The following is a 21228-nucleotide window of genomic DNA, read 5'->3' as shown; positions in this document are numbered from 1 at the left end:
TGCAGTCACTACAGGAAAGGATCAATCCATCACTGCTGTTGAGTACTTCTGCAGACAGACTTTTTAAGCCCCTATGAATCTTTGTGCCCAAGGAGTTAGATTTTCCTAACATGTTTTCCCACTGTCAGCTACAGATGGAGTGAAACTGCCATAGTGGAAAGTACTTAATGACTTGGAAAGACCACTCTGTATAGTGATGAGACAATATGGGATCTCAATGTCAATTCACTTCTGGATCGTCACTGTGCAGAAAATGGCACTTTTTTCAAATCAATCACACAGGTTTTGTGAAGAAGATTATTGCCCTGTAGGAAGGAATTCAAACTTGGACTGAAGCCAAACTCTCAGAGAGTGAAGGTTAATGTTTCATTAGTAGCCCTCCTAATGTAGTTCCCAAAGCTTACCATTAAGGTGAGACAGATAGTCAATGTATGCCAGTACATATTCTGGAATGTCTCCATATTTCTTCAGCCCCAACTCAAAAATCTTGAAGGCCACTGACTTGTCCTGCAAATGTTAAAATAGCATTATTAGCTTCAAAAAGCAGCACAACTATTAACACTTCATTAATCCCAAAGAATATGTCTGAGTTTACCTTACTACAGTAATACTCCATCAAAGCTGCCGTAACATAGACATGATGACGGGTCCGGGCATCCTCTCTTGCTTTCTTAAATATCATTCTTCCAGATTTGATGCCTTCTGCCCGCCTTGCAAATTTCATATACTGTATATATACCTAAAATATACATGATGATTTGTTCAGCACACAAGATGATATCCAAAATATAAAAGTATTAAGATATGAAAGAGATCCTTTGGGCATACCTAGAATCCACTCCAGCCACAAAATATAATAATTCATAATATAAACAACACATTCAGATAAGGTAGCAACTATGAGGCAGCATCATGGAATATAGACTGCGCCACAGCTTTAACCTACCTATTTATTTTTGGCACGAGGCTTGTATAAAATTATAACGATAATCAATATTAAAATTCTTGAGGCAGAAGAGGTGGTTAGGTGGGTATTGAATTTACATAGGCTATTGCCTTCAGAGAATTACAATTATACATAAGTCATTTGCGGTTTCTAAAAATGGCAAGTATCTTATAGGGATAACAGAGCACATACAGGAGGCCATAAGACCCATAACGAACATGTATGCTAGAAGTCTGTTCCAATGTTTACTAGTAGGTAATGGGATCTGAAATACCACTCATTCTGTCATACTGGACTGATATTTTTGATGTATGGTCATGCAAATAGCAAACATACGGTAATTAATTCATCCAGTGGCTGATCTGTGGTGTGTATTCTCTATGGATTTGAGTATCCTTTCACTTATTCTGGATTAAATTAGGAGTAACAACATTGATTCAACTGTAAAACTGGTGAGAGAGAGAATCAGGCTCTGGGAGTTTCCCAGAGATGCACTTGAACTTGAAGCTGCATTGTGATCTAGTAAACAGAGACCTGGACTGGAGTTAGGAGACCAGATTTCTGGCTCTGCCACTGCCCTGCTGTATGACCTTGGACTTGTCATTTTACCTCTCCGCACCTCTGTTCCCTTCCCACTCTGTCTTGTCTATTCATAATGTAAGCTCTTCAGGACAGGAACTCTCTCTCACTAGGTGTTTGTACAGTGCTAGTACAATGGGCACTATTGTAATACAAATAGTAATAATACAATTTTCTTTTTTTTCCTCCTTAAAGTAGAGGTGTAGTACTAATCTTTGGTATTTATGCAGTGTACTTCATCCCAAAGTGCTTCATAAACTTTAAACATAAAGCACCACTGCATTGCATCATCCACTGGGGCAGAGAGTGGCAATCGATGGGTGCAAAGCACACAGTTTAGGGAAGAGGAAGTGAAATTTTGGTCAACAAAGCAAATGCCTACTCTTATGAAGCATGTCATGGGATCTTCAACGTCCATTCGAATGGATATGGCTTGCTGTAGGTTTTTAAGGACACAGAAATTAAAGTGCATGGTACCTAATTTATCTACCTTGGAAGACTAAAGGGCAGAGTCACTGACCCTGCTGGAATTTGATACTGTGGTTTCCAAGAGTCTACATATTCTCAACCTAATCTTAGTCCACTAGTCATCCACTCAAGCTATTAGCTGATGAGAACGCTACCCATTCTTTGGGTGTACTGAGATCAATATTACTGGAAATGTGGAAAAACTGAATAGTATAGAATCATCTTACCAATGTGGGATCAATATCTTCAATAGCCAAGAGGCGGTTATATATGCTGTGCACCTTCTCATACTTCATTCGACTCTGAGGAAATAAAATATATTAAAAAAAAAAATCACTAACATGCTTCGTAATACTAGACACACTGAAGTTCCTGGAAGTCTCTCTCTGCCACTTTCTGCCTCTACCTACTTGTTTGGAAGAAGAAAAAAAAGATTAAAGAATGAAGTAAAAAGCTGAATATTTCTAACATATTTTTGAAATTAATAATGTAGAAATATTTTTCCATTATATTACTTTAGCCTAGAAAGTGTCAATGTAGGCGGAGAAGTTTGGCAGAATTAATATTCTGTTTATATAGTACTTTTCAAGCAGATGAGATTTTGGAGAAAAGACATCTTGTCCCACTGGAGTTTGAGTCAGTACTGAAATCTTTATGCTCACCTCTTCATAGTCTGCATATGCAAAGTACAGAAGCATGTTCTTCTTTAGTAAAGTGCTGATCGCCCTTTCATAAATATTAGCAGCCTCATCACTGAACAGTTTAGCATTGTTCATGTCCTATGATAAACAAATATTGTAACAAAATTATTTAATACTCATGACACTGAAGACAAAATTAAGATCTGATCCGGCTGGCACTTTGTGCATGATTTTATTTATGCGAGTAGTCTCACTGAATTCAAATGTAGTATTCACATGCTCATGTACATAAGTATTTGAACGGTCAGTATTTACAATGCTACTATATGTATCAACCATAAAAGTCTAAGATTTAAACTACTTAAAATATTTAAATGCCAACATTATAATTGCATTTCGTAACTCAAAAATCTCTTAAGTGCAATTAATTTTAATATTATGGAATACTGTTCAGAATTCTAAAATCTACACACAGTTCAAAATGCTAAAAATGTGTTTTCCCTTTTGGCCATATCCATTCCCTTACCCCTTTCTCAGCTAGCAGCTTACTGGATTGCTCAAGATACTGTGCAGCCTCGTACCAGATATCTGGATGATGTCCGAGGACCAACAAGCACTGCTCATAAGCAAACATAACTAGGGAAAAAAAGTCAAAGTGATAAATATTCCAAGCAAAAGCATTTGTATGACTGTATATTAATAACTTACATTTGTAACTTAATTAACCGGTGTATCAAACACAGAAGTATCAGATAATACAGTAGATCCTACTAATACCCAACGTGGCTTGAGGCCAGCCTGCCTCTCTTCAGGTCACTACCCCAGTTGTAGTCAGTGGAGATACCGATGCAAGATCCCCTCAGTATAACAGAGAGGTGGTGATTGGAAAAGTCTTCTGCATATGGGCCTGACACCTCCCAACATGGTCTGAAATAGCCTATATTTGCAGATTTTCCAAGCCTGTGGTAGGTCATTTGCAGCCTGGCCTCTGAAGAGAATTAAGTCAGGCTGAAGTACTGGCATAAGTGTTGCAGTGTTACTTGTATGTAGAGCCGGAATGGGGATTAATGAAGAAAAAACACGATTTGACCAACTTTGGGCATAGCACAATCATTGTCAATGTTAAGAACACTTCATTTCTTCAGCTGAAGGTCACTCATGATTCTCAGCAATAATTCAAAACATGCTGCAGAGTATCTATGACTGATTCTGATATCTAATCATGTTACCTCTTTTTGTTATGAGAGTTTGGTCTTCTGTGCGCAGTGGATTACTCTTTTCCCACTGGATATATTTCTTCCACATGTCGACCTGCTGAGCCTCTTGGGGAGTATTCTGTGGGGGGACGGAGGGAGCATTGCGATCCAGACCTTTCATAACAGTCTCATATTCCTGAAAAAGAGGTAAATAATATTTTAAGTTGTAGAGAGAAATAGGCATAATGAAAGTGACTGCTTACAGGTATGCTTAGCATTTTTGTCCTATAAACATATCAATTCTATCAGCCTACCAAACAAGTAGCTGTACTTGAAAATCTTAACTAGGCTTAATGCTTTCTGGCTTTTATGGAATTAAACATTGTAAAAATGAAGTGAACAGGAGTCTGTACCTTGGCCACCCGTCTAGCATTCATATAATCTCTACTCCGATCTTCAATCATTTTTTTAGCTAAGTGAATATTGATTCCCTGCGGAAAAAAATAAACAGCAATTGAAAATACACTATTTTACAAAAAAATACAAACTACTGAATTTTATTTCAGAGAGAGGAAGGGCCCTGAAAGGGGATGTAAAACTATTTAAGAACGTTCAACAGAAGTCTTTTAAAAGGTATGGACATCAGAAAACAACAAATATCTTCAAATAAACGTATGGTAAATGGCCAAGTTAGGGAACAAATACAATGATGTAAATAATCTGTGTTTGGCAATTCAGTTGTGGGAGCAAAAAGTTTTAGTCATTTATATCACAGAATATTTTTGATTTTTTACTTCTAACACACAGATGCCCTAAGCGATGTTTGCCTGTGCATGAAGGATTCAGATTTAAACTTCTAAAACATAAGAATAAACTTTATATACACATTATGGGACATGAGACTGAAATTTTGTCTTGTCCTAAATAATGATCAGTCCACAGTCAGTCACAATTCCTTCCCTCATTGCCCCTTGTCCTTTATCAAGTGAAGCTCAGCTCTGTTGGCCAGCACATCCCAGAGGTCAGAGCCAAGGCCCTGGCTACTCCCATCCCCTCTCTGCTCACCTATAAGGGGTTAAGAGTAACAGCTCCACATATCTGCTCTGTCCCATTAATTCAGATTGGCAATCTGGGTACTCAAGTAGGTGAGTAGGCTTTGTACACACTTATTCCCCTAGGTGGGCACATAGGACAAGTTATAATCTTGCCCCTTAAATAGATATATTAATTTTAAATTTCTGAGAAAGAATCATATTCTTTAAACTCATCATGCTGTTCATTTAAATGGAATGAAACTCCCTCTGTATTTGCTACTTAAAATGCCTTACACACCTGATTATTAATTAAGGACATAAACTGGACTAGATCCCGCAAATTTTACTGTCTCCTTCAATTTGTTGAACACCATAAACTCCTACTGAATTCAGGCCATAAGGGAACTCTGTGGGGATATGGCACCTACAGAGTACAGATCAAATAAGCCCCTAAACATCAGCACACTTAGATGTTCAAAAGGCTCACGTTTTTCTTGACCCTTCACAATGGATATCAATATTAACAAAAAAAAAGTGACAAACTCTCCAATACAGCAGACAGGAAACACATGACACTATGTAACTTAAAACATCACAACAAACTATATGAAAAGGGAAAAATTCTCTAAGTTTATCCAGAACAAACAGTCTGTAAGTGAAGAAATACAAAAAAACAAATTATCACACATAGGTACCTACTTTGTGCCTGTAAAATTCTTGCATGGATGCACAAAGAGCTCACCATTGTACATGCAAAACACGCATTGCACTACCTTTTATCTATTTGCACCCAAGTATTGGGTGGACACAATTCTGGGTCTAACTTTTAGTAATTTTTAAGACAGGATTTTCTAAACAAACCTGAAATCACAAACAATTTTATTTTCTCAGTTACCTCTTCATATTTGTTATAATCTCTCCAGAGTTGTTCAATGTTGATCATTGGGTTCACGCAACCTCGCTGGTAAACCCTACGAACAGCTGTTATCCTCTGGTTTTCTGCATAAGATCCAACTGCCTCTCTAAATAGTGAAGTGAGACACTAACATGTCAGTAATTAAAACACTGTAATTTATATAAACATTAAAATTACATGAATTAACTTTTAAAAAAATACTTAAAAGTACTTACACGCCTTTCAAAAAATTGATGTAATCTACCCAGATCTACGTAAAAAAAAAAAAAAAAAAAAAAAAAAACAGAAAAAAAATCACATCAACAAGCACTTAGTACAGTAATCAGAAATAGTTAGTTAGATAACAAAACATACCTGGTATGACATGATTTCCATGCCGATTTTATCCAGAGCAAAGTCATATGCCTGAGCCATTTTTTCTCTGAAAAAATGCCACAAATATTGAAAACATTCAGAGCTGGGACTAGGTTTTATCAATTTTAATAAATAGTATTCATTTAAAAAAATCTTTTAGCAACAAATTCTAAATATATATTTAAGTAAAAAAAGCCTAGTGCCATAAAACAGGTGTTTGGTTTCCTTAAATTCCTGGCATTCTGTATTCAGACAATTACCACAAGCAAGGAAGTTAAAAGGAAAACTAGCTGGCTTAGTGCACTGTTGGCAGTACATAATGCTCTCGGGTGCCTGGGCCTCTCTTCTTAGATGACTGGAGCTCACATATGCCATGTGCACCAGGAAGAGAAAAGATATGGCCAGTTGCTCTATAAATCTTCCTTGCTAACTGATTTACTTACTGGCAATACCTGAAAGAGATTAGGAATCCCCGAGAAAAGCAAGAAAAAGCAGTTAAGGGCTAAAAGGAGTGGTTTGCAACCTGGTTTTACTTTGAAACGCCTTTCTTCCCATCCCTCCATAAAAATGGCTTCTTTTTAATAATCAAAAGATTCCATGGGAAATTTTTTTTAAATCTTTCAGCCATCAACCCCTTGTCTTCCCCTTCCCTCCCGGCCAAAAATTGTAATTTTGTTTTCACTCTCCCTTTTTCCATCTTCTCACCTCCCCTTTCACCCCCTTCCCCACAATTTTGCCACTGAAAAAAGGGTTTGGGAATTATAAGACAAAGGAAGGGTATGAACAAATACCAAAACAAAAAAAGGGATTTCTCTTTTTTAATTGATATTTTTAAATTAAAAATTATGATTTTTTTCATGAAATTTATTTACCATTTTTAACAGCACTAGTAATGAGTATGTATAGCTAGGTTAAGTGATGACTATGTGGAGAGAACATGACAACAACCAACAGCTACTTAAAGTGTAAACATTAAGGCCATGTCTACACTACAAGCGCTACAGCAGCACAGCTATGGCACTGCAGCTATGCTGCTTTAGTGCCATGGGGTAGACGCTTCCTGCGGCAACAGAAGGAGTTTTTCCATTGGTATCACTAATCCACCTCTCCAAGCAGCAGTAGCTGGGTCAACGGAAGTATTCTGCAGTAACCTAGCCACATCTACATCAGGGATTAAGTCAGCTTAATTTTGATGCTTGGGGGTGTGAATTTTTCACACCTCCAAGTGCTACAGCTATGTCAACCTAACTTGTAAATTTAAGCCAGGCTTTAGGATGGAGAGGAATTATTTAGTGCAGTACACAGGAGTATTAGGAGAAATGGGATGAAATTAAGGAAAGAAAAGTTTAAGATGAATATCCAAAAATTCTTCCTGACACGAAGATGTATTAAGTTCCAGGCCATGTCAAAACTAGAGTTCTTCAATTGTTCCCACCTTAAATATTGTATCTTGATTAAAGCTAACACTTGAGCTGTATTACTTGACCATCAATCCTGGTCTACAGAAGGCTTTTATTATTTGCCCCCATTGACCAGGAAGTTTAAAATTAGATTAGACCAGGCAAAAGATAATGTATGATAGGGAACAATCCCTCATTAGCAGGCAAATGGACTGGACAATTTACTTCTCTAACTTCTCTGGTTGTCTCAAGTAAGCAACTTTATCTGCTATTTTATATGGAGCATGAGCAAGGCAACTGCCTATCAGAAAGAATCAAGGGATGTATTAGAGAAAATGTTTTTGGAACAGAGACCAGGTGATATCTTATAGACCAGGGGTCGGTAACCTTTCAGAAGTGGTGTGCCGAGTCTTCATTTATTCACTTTGATTTAAGGTTTCACGTGCCAGTCATACATTTAACGTTTTTAGAAGTCTATAATATATAACTAAACTATCGTTGTATGTAAAGTAAATAAGGTTTTTAAAATGTTTAAGAAGCTTCATTTAAAATTAAATTAAAATGCAGAGCCCCCCGGACCGGTGGCCAGGACCTGGGCAGTGTGAGTGCCACTGAAAAATCAGCTCACATGCTGAAGGCAGCATGCGTGCCATAGGTTGCCTACCCCTGTTATAGACCCATTATGATCAGCTCTCCAGGCTCAGAGCCAGGTTTGTCAAGACAAAACCCCTGTTCAATGCCTTGTAAAGGAAAAGAGAATCACCATCAAAACTAAAGAATTTGGAAAAAAACATTTTTACTTACTTGTAACTGGGTAGCTTTCCCTTGGTTTCACGTACATACGAAAGGTAACACTTCCATAAATCAATGTGTAACACTTTCATGAGGCATCTCTGAAACAACTGTTAATATGTGGAGAAAATGTGATCAGGAATCCAAGAACAGAAATTAGGTTTTTATATTATTTCTTAGAGCACCTCAATTAAAACCTTCTCTGTTATTCTGAACTGAAATTTATTGGAAAGAATAACCTAAATTACCAACTGATTTGGTAAGGTTATCTTCATGTTAGGTAGTCAGAACTGGAGAGGTATAAAATGCAGGACAATTGTTCTGGTGACCCCACTATTTACAGTGTGTTGACAGCAATAAAACCCACTTTCGTGATCACACTTCTAAGGTATCCTTGGATAAACTGGATAAAAAAAGAATGACGCAGATAAAATATTCAATGCAAGCTGCAGTTCTTTCCAATCTGCTACCCCAGCCTAATGAGACGATACCTGGTCTCCTTATAAATATATATTTCATATGTAAGGTCCTTAGAATTTTTTGTTTAAAAAACAAAATCTTAAAAATTACATAAAGTATAGAATTTATTATTGGACTCACCTTTTCTACTTTGTCGTAATTTTTTGCTTTAATCTGTATGGAAGCAGAAAAGAATAAATAAGTTGGAAAAATCCTATTTTTAAAGGTAAAAGTAAATTTTATATTTGCGGTGGTGAAATGGTTTAATTTGTCTTTGTTTAGAGTAATAATGAGTCCTACTCCACTGCTCTAGCCACTAGGCCACATTGCCTCCCAATATTTCAACACAACGTAACTGCATAATTATTATTCATTGTACAAGAAGCCTCTATTTTTTTTTGGCTATTTCTGTTTTTAGGGCCAAGTCCTAGTTCTATTGCAGTCAAATAAGGTTTACTTCATTGACTTCCAAGAGGACCAGAATTTTGGCCTTAATGAGCATCCTTACTTATATTCAGTATTGGAAGTCAAATTTTCTAAATTGGACACTTACTTTAAGGTGCTAAATTGTGGACTTAAGTGCACAAAACAGATACTAGTTACCTCTGTGCCCATCTAATCATCCAGATCAGGTTCTGGGTACTCCACCTTAACCACTCTAGTTTGAATATTGAGCTAAATGGGTCATTTCATTTATCAATCCACTATAACATTTGAATGATGTTCTGTAACATATTGCTGGCAAACATTAATACATTATGCTGAAAAGTGTATGTGTTAAAATAAACCTCTTGAAATGTTCAGACAAGAGTTGGCTGAATAACAAGTATTCTTGAGTAAACCCAGTAAATTCAGCTCTCTCTCATTTGTGGAGTCATATTATTTATCATTTGCAAGTATGTTCGCAAATTCTACAAATTTCAGCAAGAGCAATTATTCATTCCAACTCCATACCAGAAGAGTGTTATTTTCTTCTTAAAAGTTTCAGTCATGAAATTAGAAAGCAGAAATATCCAGGGATTTATGTGACCAATCATTCACTAACTGAACCTGATTTCTGAGTAGTCCTAGCTAAGGATACTTTTTAGTCATGGGTATTTTTAGTAAAAATCATGGACAGGTCACGGGCAGTAAACAAAAATTCACAGTCTGTGACCCGTCCACGAATTTTACTATATACCCCTAACTAAAACCTGGGCCAGCGTTTCTCTGTGGGGGTGATCTAGGGGCGCCACGGGTGCTGGAGAAGATGGCCCAGGTCCCCCACTGGTGCTGGGGTGGAGAGGCAGGTGGCGGTGCATGGCCTGGGACCCCCGCTGGTGCTAGTGAGGGAAGGTTGATGGCAGCGTGCGGCCCAGGACCCCCGCTGGGGCTCGGGGCGGTTGGGGGGGAGCTCAGCACGGTTCCCCACCCAGCTCCAATCAGCATGTCCCTACAGCTCCTAGGGGGCTCTGCGTGCTGCTCCCACCACAAGTGTCGGCTCTGCAGCTCCCATTGGCTGGCAACTGTAGTCAATGGGAGCTGGGGGGTAGGGCCGGCGCCTGTGGGCGTGGACAGCGCGCAGAACCCCCTGGCTGGTCTGCCTAGGAACTGCAGGGACATGCAGGTGGGAACCGGGAACCACCCCCCCAAAATGTAAGTGCTGCCCCGCACCCCAACCCCCTGCCCTGAGCCCCCTCCCACACACCCAAACTCCTGCAGGCAGCCCCTGAGCCAGCTGCACCGTCTGCTGCAGATGTCTTGGAGGTCACAGAAAGTCATGGAAGCTTAGTCATAGTAAATAGTTTCCAAACAACCAAAAGGCTCAAACTTGTTTGGTTGGTTACATTATTCAGCAAATATTTACAAATAATAAATATATTAGAAAAATTAAGGATCAGTTTGTAAATGTTCAGAAACAGGAAAACGGCAAAATTTGCCAACTAGTTTTATGTGAAATAAGGAATTTACGTTTAGAACAAAATCCTGCTTTCCTATCAGTTACGGAACCAGTCTTACACTACGAGGAAATGACTGTAAACTGCCAAAACTGTAAGCCCAAACCAGTAGAGTTCCACTTTCAACCCATAAATATTTATATTTTCACAGAGCACAGCAATAATAGTGATCTCTATGTGAGGCTGCCAATGACCAGCTGGGTTAACAGCCTTTGGTGTCACCTTGGACCATCTATTCCACCGGCCAGGAAACAAACGTTCCAGGTCAATATTTACGAAGTAAACCACAACAGAGTAAACTGCAATTCCCAAAGGCCCCAATCAGGATCAGGGCCCTATTGTCCTAACATATAAATACCATGTTCCCTGACCCAAAAAAAAGAGAGAGAGAAAAATAATTCTACCAAGAAGTCAGAGAAACACCAGTTGCTTTTCACTAGTAACATGGAGACCATCTGTAACCTCTAGTGGGATTTTAAAAAGTTGATGTATGTATTATAAATAACTGACAGCCCTGGAATAAATACATAGTTGAAGTCTCATAGACCTGCTTAGAGCTTCACTGAACTGCAGCATTACAGTCTGTGACAAACAGATCCTCTCAAGTTTATTAAAGCCCTATATTTATGCTGTACACAATTAGTCCATAATTACTACAAATATAAAATCAAAAGACAAAGGTCTCATCTAATTTTTAGCCCATTCGTTCCCATATAGTTCTGTGGTTGGAAGTTCATAAGGCTAATGAACAAACTAAGTTATGCTTATAAGTCATCCCAATATCATCATATATAAAAGTTCAGCTTGATGCTAAGATTCCTTCCTATTACAGAAGCCATCCCAAGAACTGCAGCCTCTGGTTAGCTTTAGAGTCTTATCAAACTAACTGGGATAATGTATGAATCTGTGATTTAGGTTTCTTTTAAATGGTTAAATATCTAGTTGTCATTTCTGCCTTCCAGCTTTACTTGCAGAAACACACTGAATGCATTTCTGAATGTTCAGTTTATGTCCTTAAATATCTAGCTGGAATGGATACTTTGTCTTCTCAGGAGGCTGAGGGCCTCTAGTCCATATTTTTACCACTTCCAGAACTGATTATTATACTACCCTTCCCCCTGGCTTACCAGAAAATTTATACAAAAGGCAGCTGCTAGCTTTTTTCTGAATCATGGATGGTTTTCCAAGCCAATCAGCCAAGTTTGTGCCATTTCTCTGACATTCAAAGACAAAGCTTACAAATACCAGGAGGAACACAGAACTAGGAGAGGGATGAGAGAGCCCTTTCCCTTTAATTTATACAAACATCCCCACACACAGAATGGAGCACGAAATACATTAACAAGCATCTTTGACTTATTTATGAATCTGGTAAAAAAGGGCAGCTGTACCATAAAATCCAAGGGACAGAATCACAATTCCACAAAGCTGACTGCTAATTAACAGTAACTGACAAATAGTATTATAATATCTTATGTAAGGAAATGGAAGCCTGCCCTTAGCCGTGGACCTAAGTCTGATTAGATATGCAGATAAACTCTGTAATTAAACTGAGGGGAACACATACAGTAAATAATAAGTAATAGCATCATCTTTCTAGGGTTAAAGCTATGAAGGAACCTTCCCCATAAAAGAAAGGAGAAGGGACATTAGCCACTTCCAGAATTCATCCTGTGGGGCCCAATATATTTCCATGCATATTTAAACATTTACTAGAAACACATGGGACTGATCTATTGACAGCCAAGTAAACATTTTACTAAAGCCACCTCCAAAAGCTTGCCCATACCCCATGAACAAAACAAACTATTTTAACTGAGCGTTACCAACTCCAGCAAACTTCCTGTGAATCATGCGCACCTTGTCAAAGACACAAAAAAACAATCAGTTGCTTCAATATTAACAAACACATTGCAACAGTAATATTTCTTCACCAATTTTACCTTAAAGTGTGAACTGCTTTCTTAACTTTTAAAGGCTATAAACAAACATGAGATATTAAGGAGATCAATAAATCCTATATCTTACTCCTGATTTTGACACAGGTCAATGACATCACATCACCTTTGCAGTCTCAATATGGCACCTGCTCCCTGCTTAATACTGGATCCAACTTAAGGTCTTGATTTTTCAGGATTTCAGTGTGCAGAAACCCATCTATCGTAGGACTGCCTCTCTTTCCTTGACCTGATCCTACTAGCAGCAGGGATGCTGGAACTGACTCTACTGAAACTGCGATTTGCAAGCGCAGGAGACCTGCCTTCCTCAGTATCTGCCCCACAGCTCTGGATTGTCATTTCTACAAGATACCCGTTGATCATGGATCTCATGACCTTACATTTCACTCTTAATACTGCTCTCATAACACTTTATTTCATCCAGTAACCGCCTGACAGTGAAACACACACCCAAGTAGAAGGCTCTCAGTGTTACACAAATAAAGGATAGCAAATATAGTTTAACTGACAGCTTTAAGTAAATTTGTTGCCTCTCATGACACCAATGAGCACGTGGTAGATAAAACAATGAGGAGTCCTCATGGCACCTTAGAGACTAAGGAATATATTTGGGCATTGACTTTATTAGTCTCTAATGCCACAAGGACTCCTCGTGGTTTTTGCTGATACAGACTGACATGGCTACCACTCTGAAACCTGCCACTATGTAGTAGATAGTTAAAATTGATTTTAAGGCTGCATTTTACAAGGCAGGTTGAGCTATGTTCAGGTCCACAGATTAGAAGACCTAACCACCAGGTAAATATGGGCTAAATTTGCATAAATATGCTAAGCTATTAGCAGTCACTCCTTAAAGTAGAAGGGAGAAAGACTGCAAATGTAAGTTCCATCTGTGCTAGAAAAAATATGCTTGCAGTAAAAAAAAAAGATCCTTAAACCAAAAGGAATGGAAATTATTTAGCTTGAACAGCTATAAGAGTAAAGTACTCTGCTCCTGAATTTCAGGGTTAGTCAGAGCCAGCATCTTGATTCTCTTTGACGTTTTAAGGCCACTGCCTATCTAAGTTTATGAAATGTATATATCATTATATCCTCATTTAATTAACGCTGTCATGTAGCAGTGCATATTTTAGACCTTTTTCTCTCATTTGATTTGTAATATATTCTTCATGGCTCTTGTTTAGTTATAGCCATTAAACATTATGGAAGGAGTTCATACTTTAATGGAAAATTTGCAAAGATGCTATTTGAATTCTTTTATTTTGTAACTGGAGAGAAAAGTGCTGGAATATTTAAAAACAAACAAAAAAAGAAAGTTTGCACTGTAAATCCTATTGCTCTTGTTTTTTCAGTGCTTTCAAAATTTTTATCATTTAGCTATAGAGCCACAGGATAAAAGCTCCTGGCCTTTTCTCATTCTCCATGAGGAGGTAGAAATCCATTAGGACACAGTGAGCAAGGTCTGTTTTAATATAGATGTACTTTCCTTATTATTTTAAAACACTAGGAAGATAGGTTTTAAAAGAGCTTGCAGAAGGCCTCAAATAAACATTCCTATTTATACACTCTGCTAGCTATCATTCATTTAGCTTCCACAGGCAGGGAAACGGGGATTTTGGATCAAGCATTGAAGGAAATATTATTTTGGGTTCTAAACTTTTAACAGCTGCATCAGCAGTTCCATTTACCCTTGCAGCCTCTTGCAATTCATCTGAATCACTCCCTCCTGCTGAATTTTCCTCTGAGGAGAACCCTAGCTTCCATTTATTCTCCCTAGACTTGGAAAAGTTCTGTTCATATTTTTATTCGTATTTAGTGGCCAGTAGCACTTCAGGGACAGCCTTTACCCAGAAGGTAACTTTTCCTTTGTTTTCTCACTCATTTGCAGGGAATAATTTCTTTTACAAGTGGGACAAGGGGCGGAAGTTGGACTAAAATACTTCCTACTCCATGTTGGTATAGGGACCCTAACACAGATACTGTTTCGCAACATTCCTGTTCCTTTGATGGCTTCCCACATTCCCAAGCAACCTGATTCCCAGCCCCTTTATTCCTGAATATTTGGAAATAAATTCAGGAACAAAGAGACTAATTTAAACTCTGAGAATTCAAAACATGAAAAATATTACAGAGGAAATCTAAAAAATTAAAGACTGTGGACCTGATTCTGCACTGCCTTGAACCCTATAGAGTCATTTATACCTGTGCAGTGAGTGTAAACATTAGAACAGGAGTATTTAGAATCACTTTGCACAGGCATAAATGACTCCACAAAGTCCCCTACCATTCCACAAGAGTATGTTTTTACACACAGAATGCACAACATATACAGTACATCTCCCTTTCTATACCTCTATAGAGGATTGTGCATTATGATGCATCCAATAACTATGTAATAAAAAAGCAGCTGGCCTCAGAAGAAGGCATTCCCTGCTATAACAGGCAAATTAATATTTAACAAAAGAAAATTTAAAAGTAGAGTGACCCTGCTGCCACGGGACACCTATAACCTCTGTGATAAGAGGCATCAGCTTTGCATATTTCCACGTATGGAGTAACTATTACTTCCACTTCTCACTGCTTCTTAATATAATTGAACATTCTGATGTTTGCATAACTTCTCTTAAAAATGCTTATCATGACACCTTACAATTATTTTAACAAAAGTCTCTCATGGGATGCAAACTTTCATGAAGGGTTTGATTCCACCCTATTTTTTTAATTGCAGATGAATGGGCATAACTGTCAATAGCTTTAAAATTCTCAATTGTTCGTAAGGTCTTGGAAGCCTGAAAAGGACATCTTTATGATTTGGGTCTAATCTTACAAAGTGTTGCGCATCTCTAGAAAGTGAAGAGTGCCCTCAACTCCCATTAAAGACAATTGGAGGCGAGAGCTCTCAGCATCTCCAAGGAGGTCTTACAGGCTCATGTCCCTTGTCCTCTTCCACTGGGCTAATAGCGATTTTTGACTCTTGTTTCTAATGCAGGAGAAGCTCATGGGCCTTGGTTCTATTTACTTCTACTTATTATTGTAGAATCTTCATTAAGATCAGCAGAAATAAGACACCATTCTTAGAGCTGAGCATACGAATTAACTTTTGCCCCTGTTCCCCACACAACAGGGGGCACAAAGCGTTTTTTTTCTAAATCCCACAAGGGATCTAAAAATTGAAATGTATATTAAAAAAATAAATAACTCCTAACGTAGTCCACCCTTTGGTCACTGACTAATCAGAAATAAACACTAGTGCAGGACTAGCCCAATTTTCTGTATGCCCAAAACAATATAGGGAGCAAGGGGAGTTCAAGAAAGATGCTGGTCAGCTGGATTCTGCCACCTGTGGAGAGCTAGGGAAACACTGTTTTGCAGGTCATCTGTGACTTATATCGTCAACCAGAATAACCAGGCATAGTTGAAGGAACGATGGGGGCAGTCTGCATATGTACCTGCCATGATCAAGGCAAGAGCCCCAACCTGCAGCTCCCTGGACACGTACATTCAGTGTTGAGGGGACGGGGGGGGGGGGGGGGGGGGGGCTAGGGCCAATCTCAGCAACTCTGCTTTGCTAGCTTATTAATGCTACAGCAACAGGTTATGGGGCATTACGCCTGTTGCTTGGTAACAGCCAAAAGCTGACCAATAAAACCCCAAGGCACAGTATTAGCCATCACATTATAAGCACTTTTAGTACCCAAAATACTTGAACACCCCTTAAGAATATTTTTGAAAAGATAAAAGCAATACAAAGTTAGATTGTGCAAATGTATTCTGTTATGCATGTGTTACTGCTGTATGAAGGACCAAGGGAGCTCTCCACTACATGAGTTACAGCTGGTCACAGGAAGGCTGCCCCTATGATTAACATTCAGTGAGCAAGGTCAGAGCAGAGTCCAGTGCAATGTGAATACATTAGCAGAGCTGACAATTTTAGAAGAAAGCTACTCCTGTGTATTTCAGACATATGCTGATTATATAGAAAAGTTACTAGGTATTGTATCTGTCAAAAAAACCTTTACTCTGTTTTTAATAAGTATTTGAGATGCTGCAACTGAATTCTTTCCTTAGCAAAAAATACCTGCCCCCATTACACTGGTCATCAGTTTATTAACCATTAATAGTAGATTGCTGTAACTGATTATAAAAAGCATAACAGGCACCAGATACTGCCCCCTTCTGCCTCAATCAGCTTGCTTTGTGCCACTGGAAAGGTGGAGAGGGGGAATGGCCCCTCTCATCATCTGTGCTGGAGCTCCCCTAATGTAGTGCAGTCACCACAGGTACTAGAGATGGCATAGCCTGTTCCACACCCACATCCCACTTACAGTTCTTGGCTTCAGGGCCATGTAAAGATTGGGGGACAGAACATAGCCAGAGCTCACCTCACTCTGGCTATGCCAAGCAGGCAGAGTTTCGAGCAGGACCTAGGCTGCTCTAATAGTTGTCAGGTTAGGGACGGCATAAAACTGGGGTGACCAGAGAGCAAGTGTGAAAAATCGGGATGGGGTGGGGGGTTATAGGAGCCTACATAAGAAAAAGACCCCCAAATCAGGACTGTCCCTATAAAATAGGAACATCTGGTCACCCTACATAAAACCAACCTCAAGATCAGGGAGTCAAAACCAACTCTCTGATCGCTTCCCACAGGCTGTACTTAGAGGAGACTGGGTGCAGGAGAGAATCCAGGTCTAATTTACTGTGTGAAAAAATTAACATGTTCATGAAGTCTAAAAACATACAACAAAGGTAAGAGAAGTGTGTCACATTTCGGACCAGACAATACAAATCTCAAACCATTTCTTTCAAATGCTTTCTACTTCTATAAATATTTTTAAGATAGAGGTAGCCCATTTTGCTTCAAGCAGCAATGGTTTACAAGTTTACATCATGAAAATACAACTGCTCCAATATTTATTTGTATTGCAAGATTTATTTATTTTTAAATCTGGGTGCTACTGAGAATGACAAACATGAGTAAAAGTGTGATAAAATCCATTCAGAAGAAAAAGTATTTTCAGAGTATACAAAAAAATTATGATTTGTCCTCAGTAGGAATATTAAATAAAAAAAATTAAATTAACTAGACTTTTAGTACCTGATTCTCACCTCCTATCTACCTTACACCAGTGTAACTACACTGAATTTCATCAGAGTTACTTCTGATTTACAAAGCTGAGAGCTCAAAAGCAGGCCCTTTGGATGTATTAACTATTAGTGGGTTCTGGGTCTAGTTTTCGCTCCAGGCTAACATATGAAATCTTTTAAAAATAAAAAAATTAAGCTACTGACAACTATTTCTGAGACAGTTGCATCTAGCCACCATCTTGCTGAACAAGGATCAATGTGCAAGGACACCTAATATTTATTTTTAATTCTCAGAGATAGATTTAGGAGGTGATGTGTAGGCAAACTCTCTGAGATCCACTTACACCCACAGCTACCATATAAAGGACTCTGAGTTGGTGTGTAATTTATATGCTGAAGAGCCTAAAGAATTAAAGTAAGGAGAATGGTCTTTCATTTCCACCTTCTTACATCCTGTTTCATGCTTTTCTTAATACCCATTCTGCTTTCTTACTCCTCAGGACAAGTCAGATTATTTTGAATTCTCAGATTCTTCAGTGGACCAAAATACAAAGTGATGGGTAAGAAGGGGTCTGATTCTAATAGGAGACTAATCCCGGCTATGTTATCATGCGTGTGCATAATTTTTATCCTTGTCCTCCCTACCTCTGTTACCTTCAATTTTTGTGCCTTGTCTTAGTCCAAATCATAAGATCTTCAGGACAGGGAATGTCACTTTGTATTTCAACAGTTCTCAGAACTACAGAACCCCAGTCTGACTGGTGCACCTGAGTCCCTCTGTAATAATAAATAATAGAAAGAGGAGTTTCTGGCTCTTAGTTCTGTGATCAGACCATCCATTATAATAGAAGATTCATTTCAGCTCTGTATTTCATACATCCAATCATAAGTAATTCTTATTGTCCAGTTCAATTGTTACAAAATAAACGTATTATACTACAAGAACAAGAAGCTCATACTCATCATTTTACAACAGGGACAAATTTTGCCCTAAGGTGTGTTTGCACAACTCCTACTACAAAATCAATGGCAAAATTTAGCCCATCTATTATGATGCTGTAGTGCACGGATTTTAATTGGCTTGTAAAGGGGTTCTTTTTAGTATGCACAGGATAAGTTCTTACACTATGTTACCTATAGAATTAAATCTCAAGAATTATCAACAGTCAACAATTCTGAACAGAAGCATGAAGGATTTTGGTTGTTTTTAAGACAGGTTTTCAGCGTTCCATCTTCACACAATAGGACAGTAAGGCTTGTCTACACTGGAAACTGAACGACAAAACTTTTGTCGTTCAGGGAGTGTGAAAAAAAACACACACCCCCAAATGACAAGAGATTTGCCAACAAAAAGCGCTGGTGTGAACGGCGCTTTGTTGGCAGGGGTGCTCTCCTGCCGACAAAGCTACCGCTGCTTGTTGGAGATGTAAGTTTTCTCTCGGTGGAAGAGCTCTCTCCTGTAGACAAACATTGGCTACACTGCGCGCCTTTTAGCTGCATGGCTGTAGCAGCACAGCTGTGGGGCTAAAAGGTGCATTATGTACACAAAGCCTAAGAGTACAGTATCTGACCCCTAAGGAAAAAACTTCAACCCCTTCACCTCTTCCCTACTCATGACTCCGCCTCCTTACTGCCTCTCCAATAGGAGACCTCTCCTATTTCTCTAGCCCCCTGTTCCTTCCATGATTGCTGTATAAGTTAGACTTTCTGCTTGGGAAATTTGGGGCTAATTCTCTCAACTCCACTTTCTCTAGCTCATCTCCCTGCATGTGGTTGTTCTGACATCCATGCCAAAAAAATTTGCCCCCTTTTCCCCCCACCTCAGCCTTTGCCGCTGTTGGGTGTATCCTGCTCCATGAGGATTTATGGGATGAAATGGCAGAGTGGATATGGAAAAGGAGGGATGGCAGTAGTCCCAAACAGACCTTGTCTTCCAGTGGCCACAAACCATCCCATCACTCCAAAAGAGTAACCGCAACTAACATAGGGGTGAGGGGAGAATCTTGGAAGATATAGGGACTAGCTGGTTTCCTAATGGCTAATTTAAATATACCTCTACCCCGATATAACGCTGTCCTCGGGAGCCAAAAAATCTTACTGCGTTACAGGTGAAACCGCGTTATATCGAACTTGCTTTGATCTGCCAGAGTGTGCAACCCTCCACCCCCTGGAGCACTGCTTTACCGCATTATAGCCGAATTTGTGTTATATCGGGTCGCGCTATATCAGGGTAGAGGTGTATTGTATAGTGCCACAGAAGCAATACTATCTTGAAGTCAAATTTGCTATCGACTAAGTTCACAGTGACAAATGTCTAACATGTCTGAAGAAATGTTGTTCCTGCACAGTGAAGTTACTGCAAAACATACTGCATGTAAAATACCTTCCACTTTTTTTTTTTTTTAAATATACCACATACCAACACATTTCAGTATGTGATTTTATGTGGTACACACAAGAATATTTAAACTATGTATTTATTTGAATGAGCAGTAATTGCAGGTCTCACTTTTTCTTTATTCAAAAACAATTAGAGTTCCATGTTAAAACTCAACCTTCATGCAATTTATAGGTGAGAATTTAAATACACAAAAATCAGGTTTTAGCCCATGAAAGCTTATCCCAAATAAATTTGTTAGTCTCTAAGGTGCCACAAGTACTCCTGTTCTTTTTGCTGATACAGACTAACACGGCTACCACTCAAAAGATTTAAAGTTACCATTCCAAAAAGAAAATAACCTGGCTACACTGAACTCATCCACACATTCAACACATTTTTCTGTCTCATCTACTTGTGCATTTTTCACTGAGAAAAACTAAGCTCTTTGGGGCAGGCATTGTCTTTTTACTGCCTAACTGTATATTGCCTAGCACAGGGGTAGGCAACCTAAGGCACGTGTGCCGAAAGCGGCACGCGAGCTGATTTTCAGTGGCACTCACACTGCCCGGGTCCTGCCCACGGGTTTGGGGGGCTCTGCATTTTAATTTAATTTTAAATTAAGCTTCTTAAACATTTTTAAAACCTTATTCAATTTACATACAATAGTTTAGTTATATATTATAGACTTATAGAAGAGACCTTCTAAAAATGTTAAAATGTATTACTGGCACACGAAACCTTAAATTAAAGTGAGTAAATGAAGACTCGACACACCACTTCTGAAAGGTTGCCGACCCCTGTGCTAGCACAAAAGTTTCTCAAACTGGGGTCCGTGGACCCCTGGAGATCTGCGAAGGTACTCCAGGGTGTCTGCCAGTCCCACTGATCAACTCCTCCCCCTCCCATCCAGTGCTTCCTGAAGGCTGGGGAACAGCTGTGGGGATGGTGCATGCTCAGGGGAGGAAAGAAGAGGGGCAGGGTTGGAGCAAGGGCGGGAAGAAGTGAGGCGGTGTGGGGCTTTGGGGGAAGGGGTGGAGTGGGGGCAGGGCCTGAGCAGGGGATTGGGGGTTCATGAAAAACTTG

General features: G+C 39.0%; 1 protein-coding gene across 1 annotated transcript in view; it reads right to left on the bottom strand.

Moving 5' to 3' along the window:
• Positions 1-21228, bottom strand: part of CSTF3 (cleavage stimulation factor subunit 3) — a 79865-nt gene that overhangs the window by 9464 nt on the left and 49173 nt on the right. The window contains exons 4-15 of the mRNA XM_005291526.5: positions 8927-8959; positions 8339-8436; positions 6135-6201; positions 5996-6030; positions 5760-5886; positions 4244-4321; positions 3864-4026; positions 3161-3270; positions 2656-2772; positions 2221-2295; positions 596-739; positions 405-507 (exon numbers count right to left, since the gene is read on the bottom strand). Coding sequence (XP_005291583.1) covers positions 405-507; positions 596-739; positions 2221-2295; positions 2656-2772; positions 3161-3270; positions 3864-4026; positions 4244-4321; positions 5760-5886; positions 5996-6030; positions 6135-6201; positions 8339-8436; positions 8927-8959 — 1150 coding nt within the window. The remainder of the gene's footprint in view (positions 1-404; positions 508-595; positions 740-2220; positions 2296-2655; positions 2773-3160; positions 3271-3863; positions 4027-4243; positions 4322-5759; positions 5887-5995; positions 6031-6134; positions 6202-8338; positions 8437-8926; positions 8960-21228) is intronic.

Source organism: Chrysemys picta, chromosome 4 (assembly GCF_011386835.1).
Source record: "Chrysemys picta bellii isolate R12L10 chromosome 4, ASM1138683v2, whole genome shotgun sequence".
NCBI classification, from domain to species: Eukaryota; Metazoa; Chordata; order Testudines; family Emydidae; genus Chrysemys; species Chrysemys picta.
This window is presented reverse-complemented; position numbering and strand designations above follow the sequence as displayed.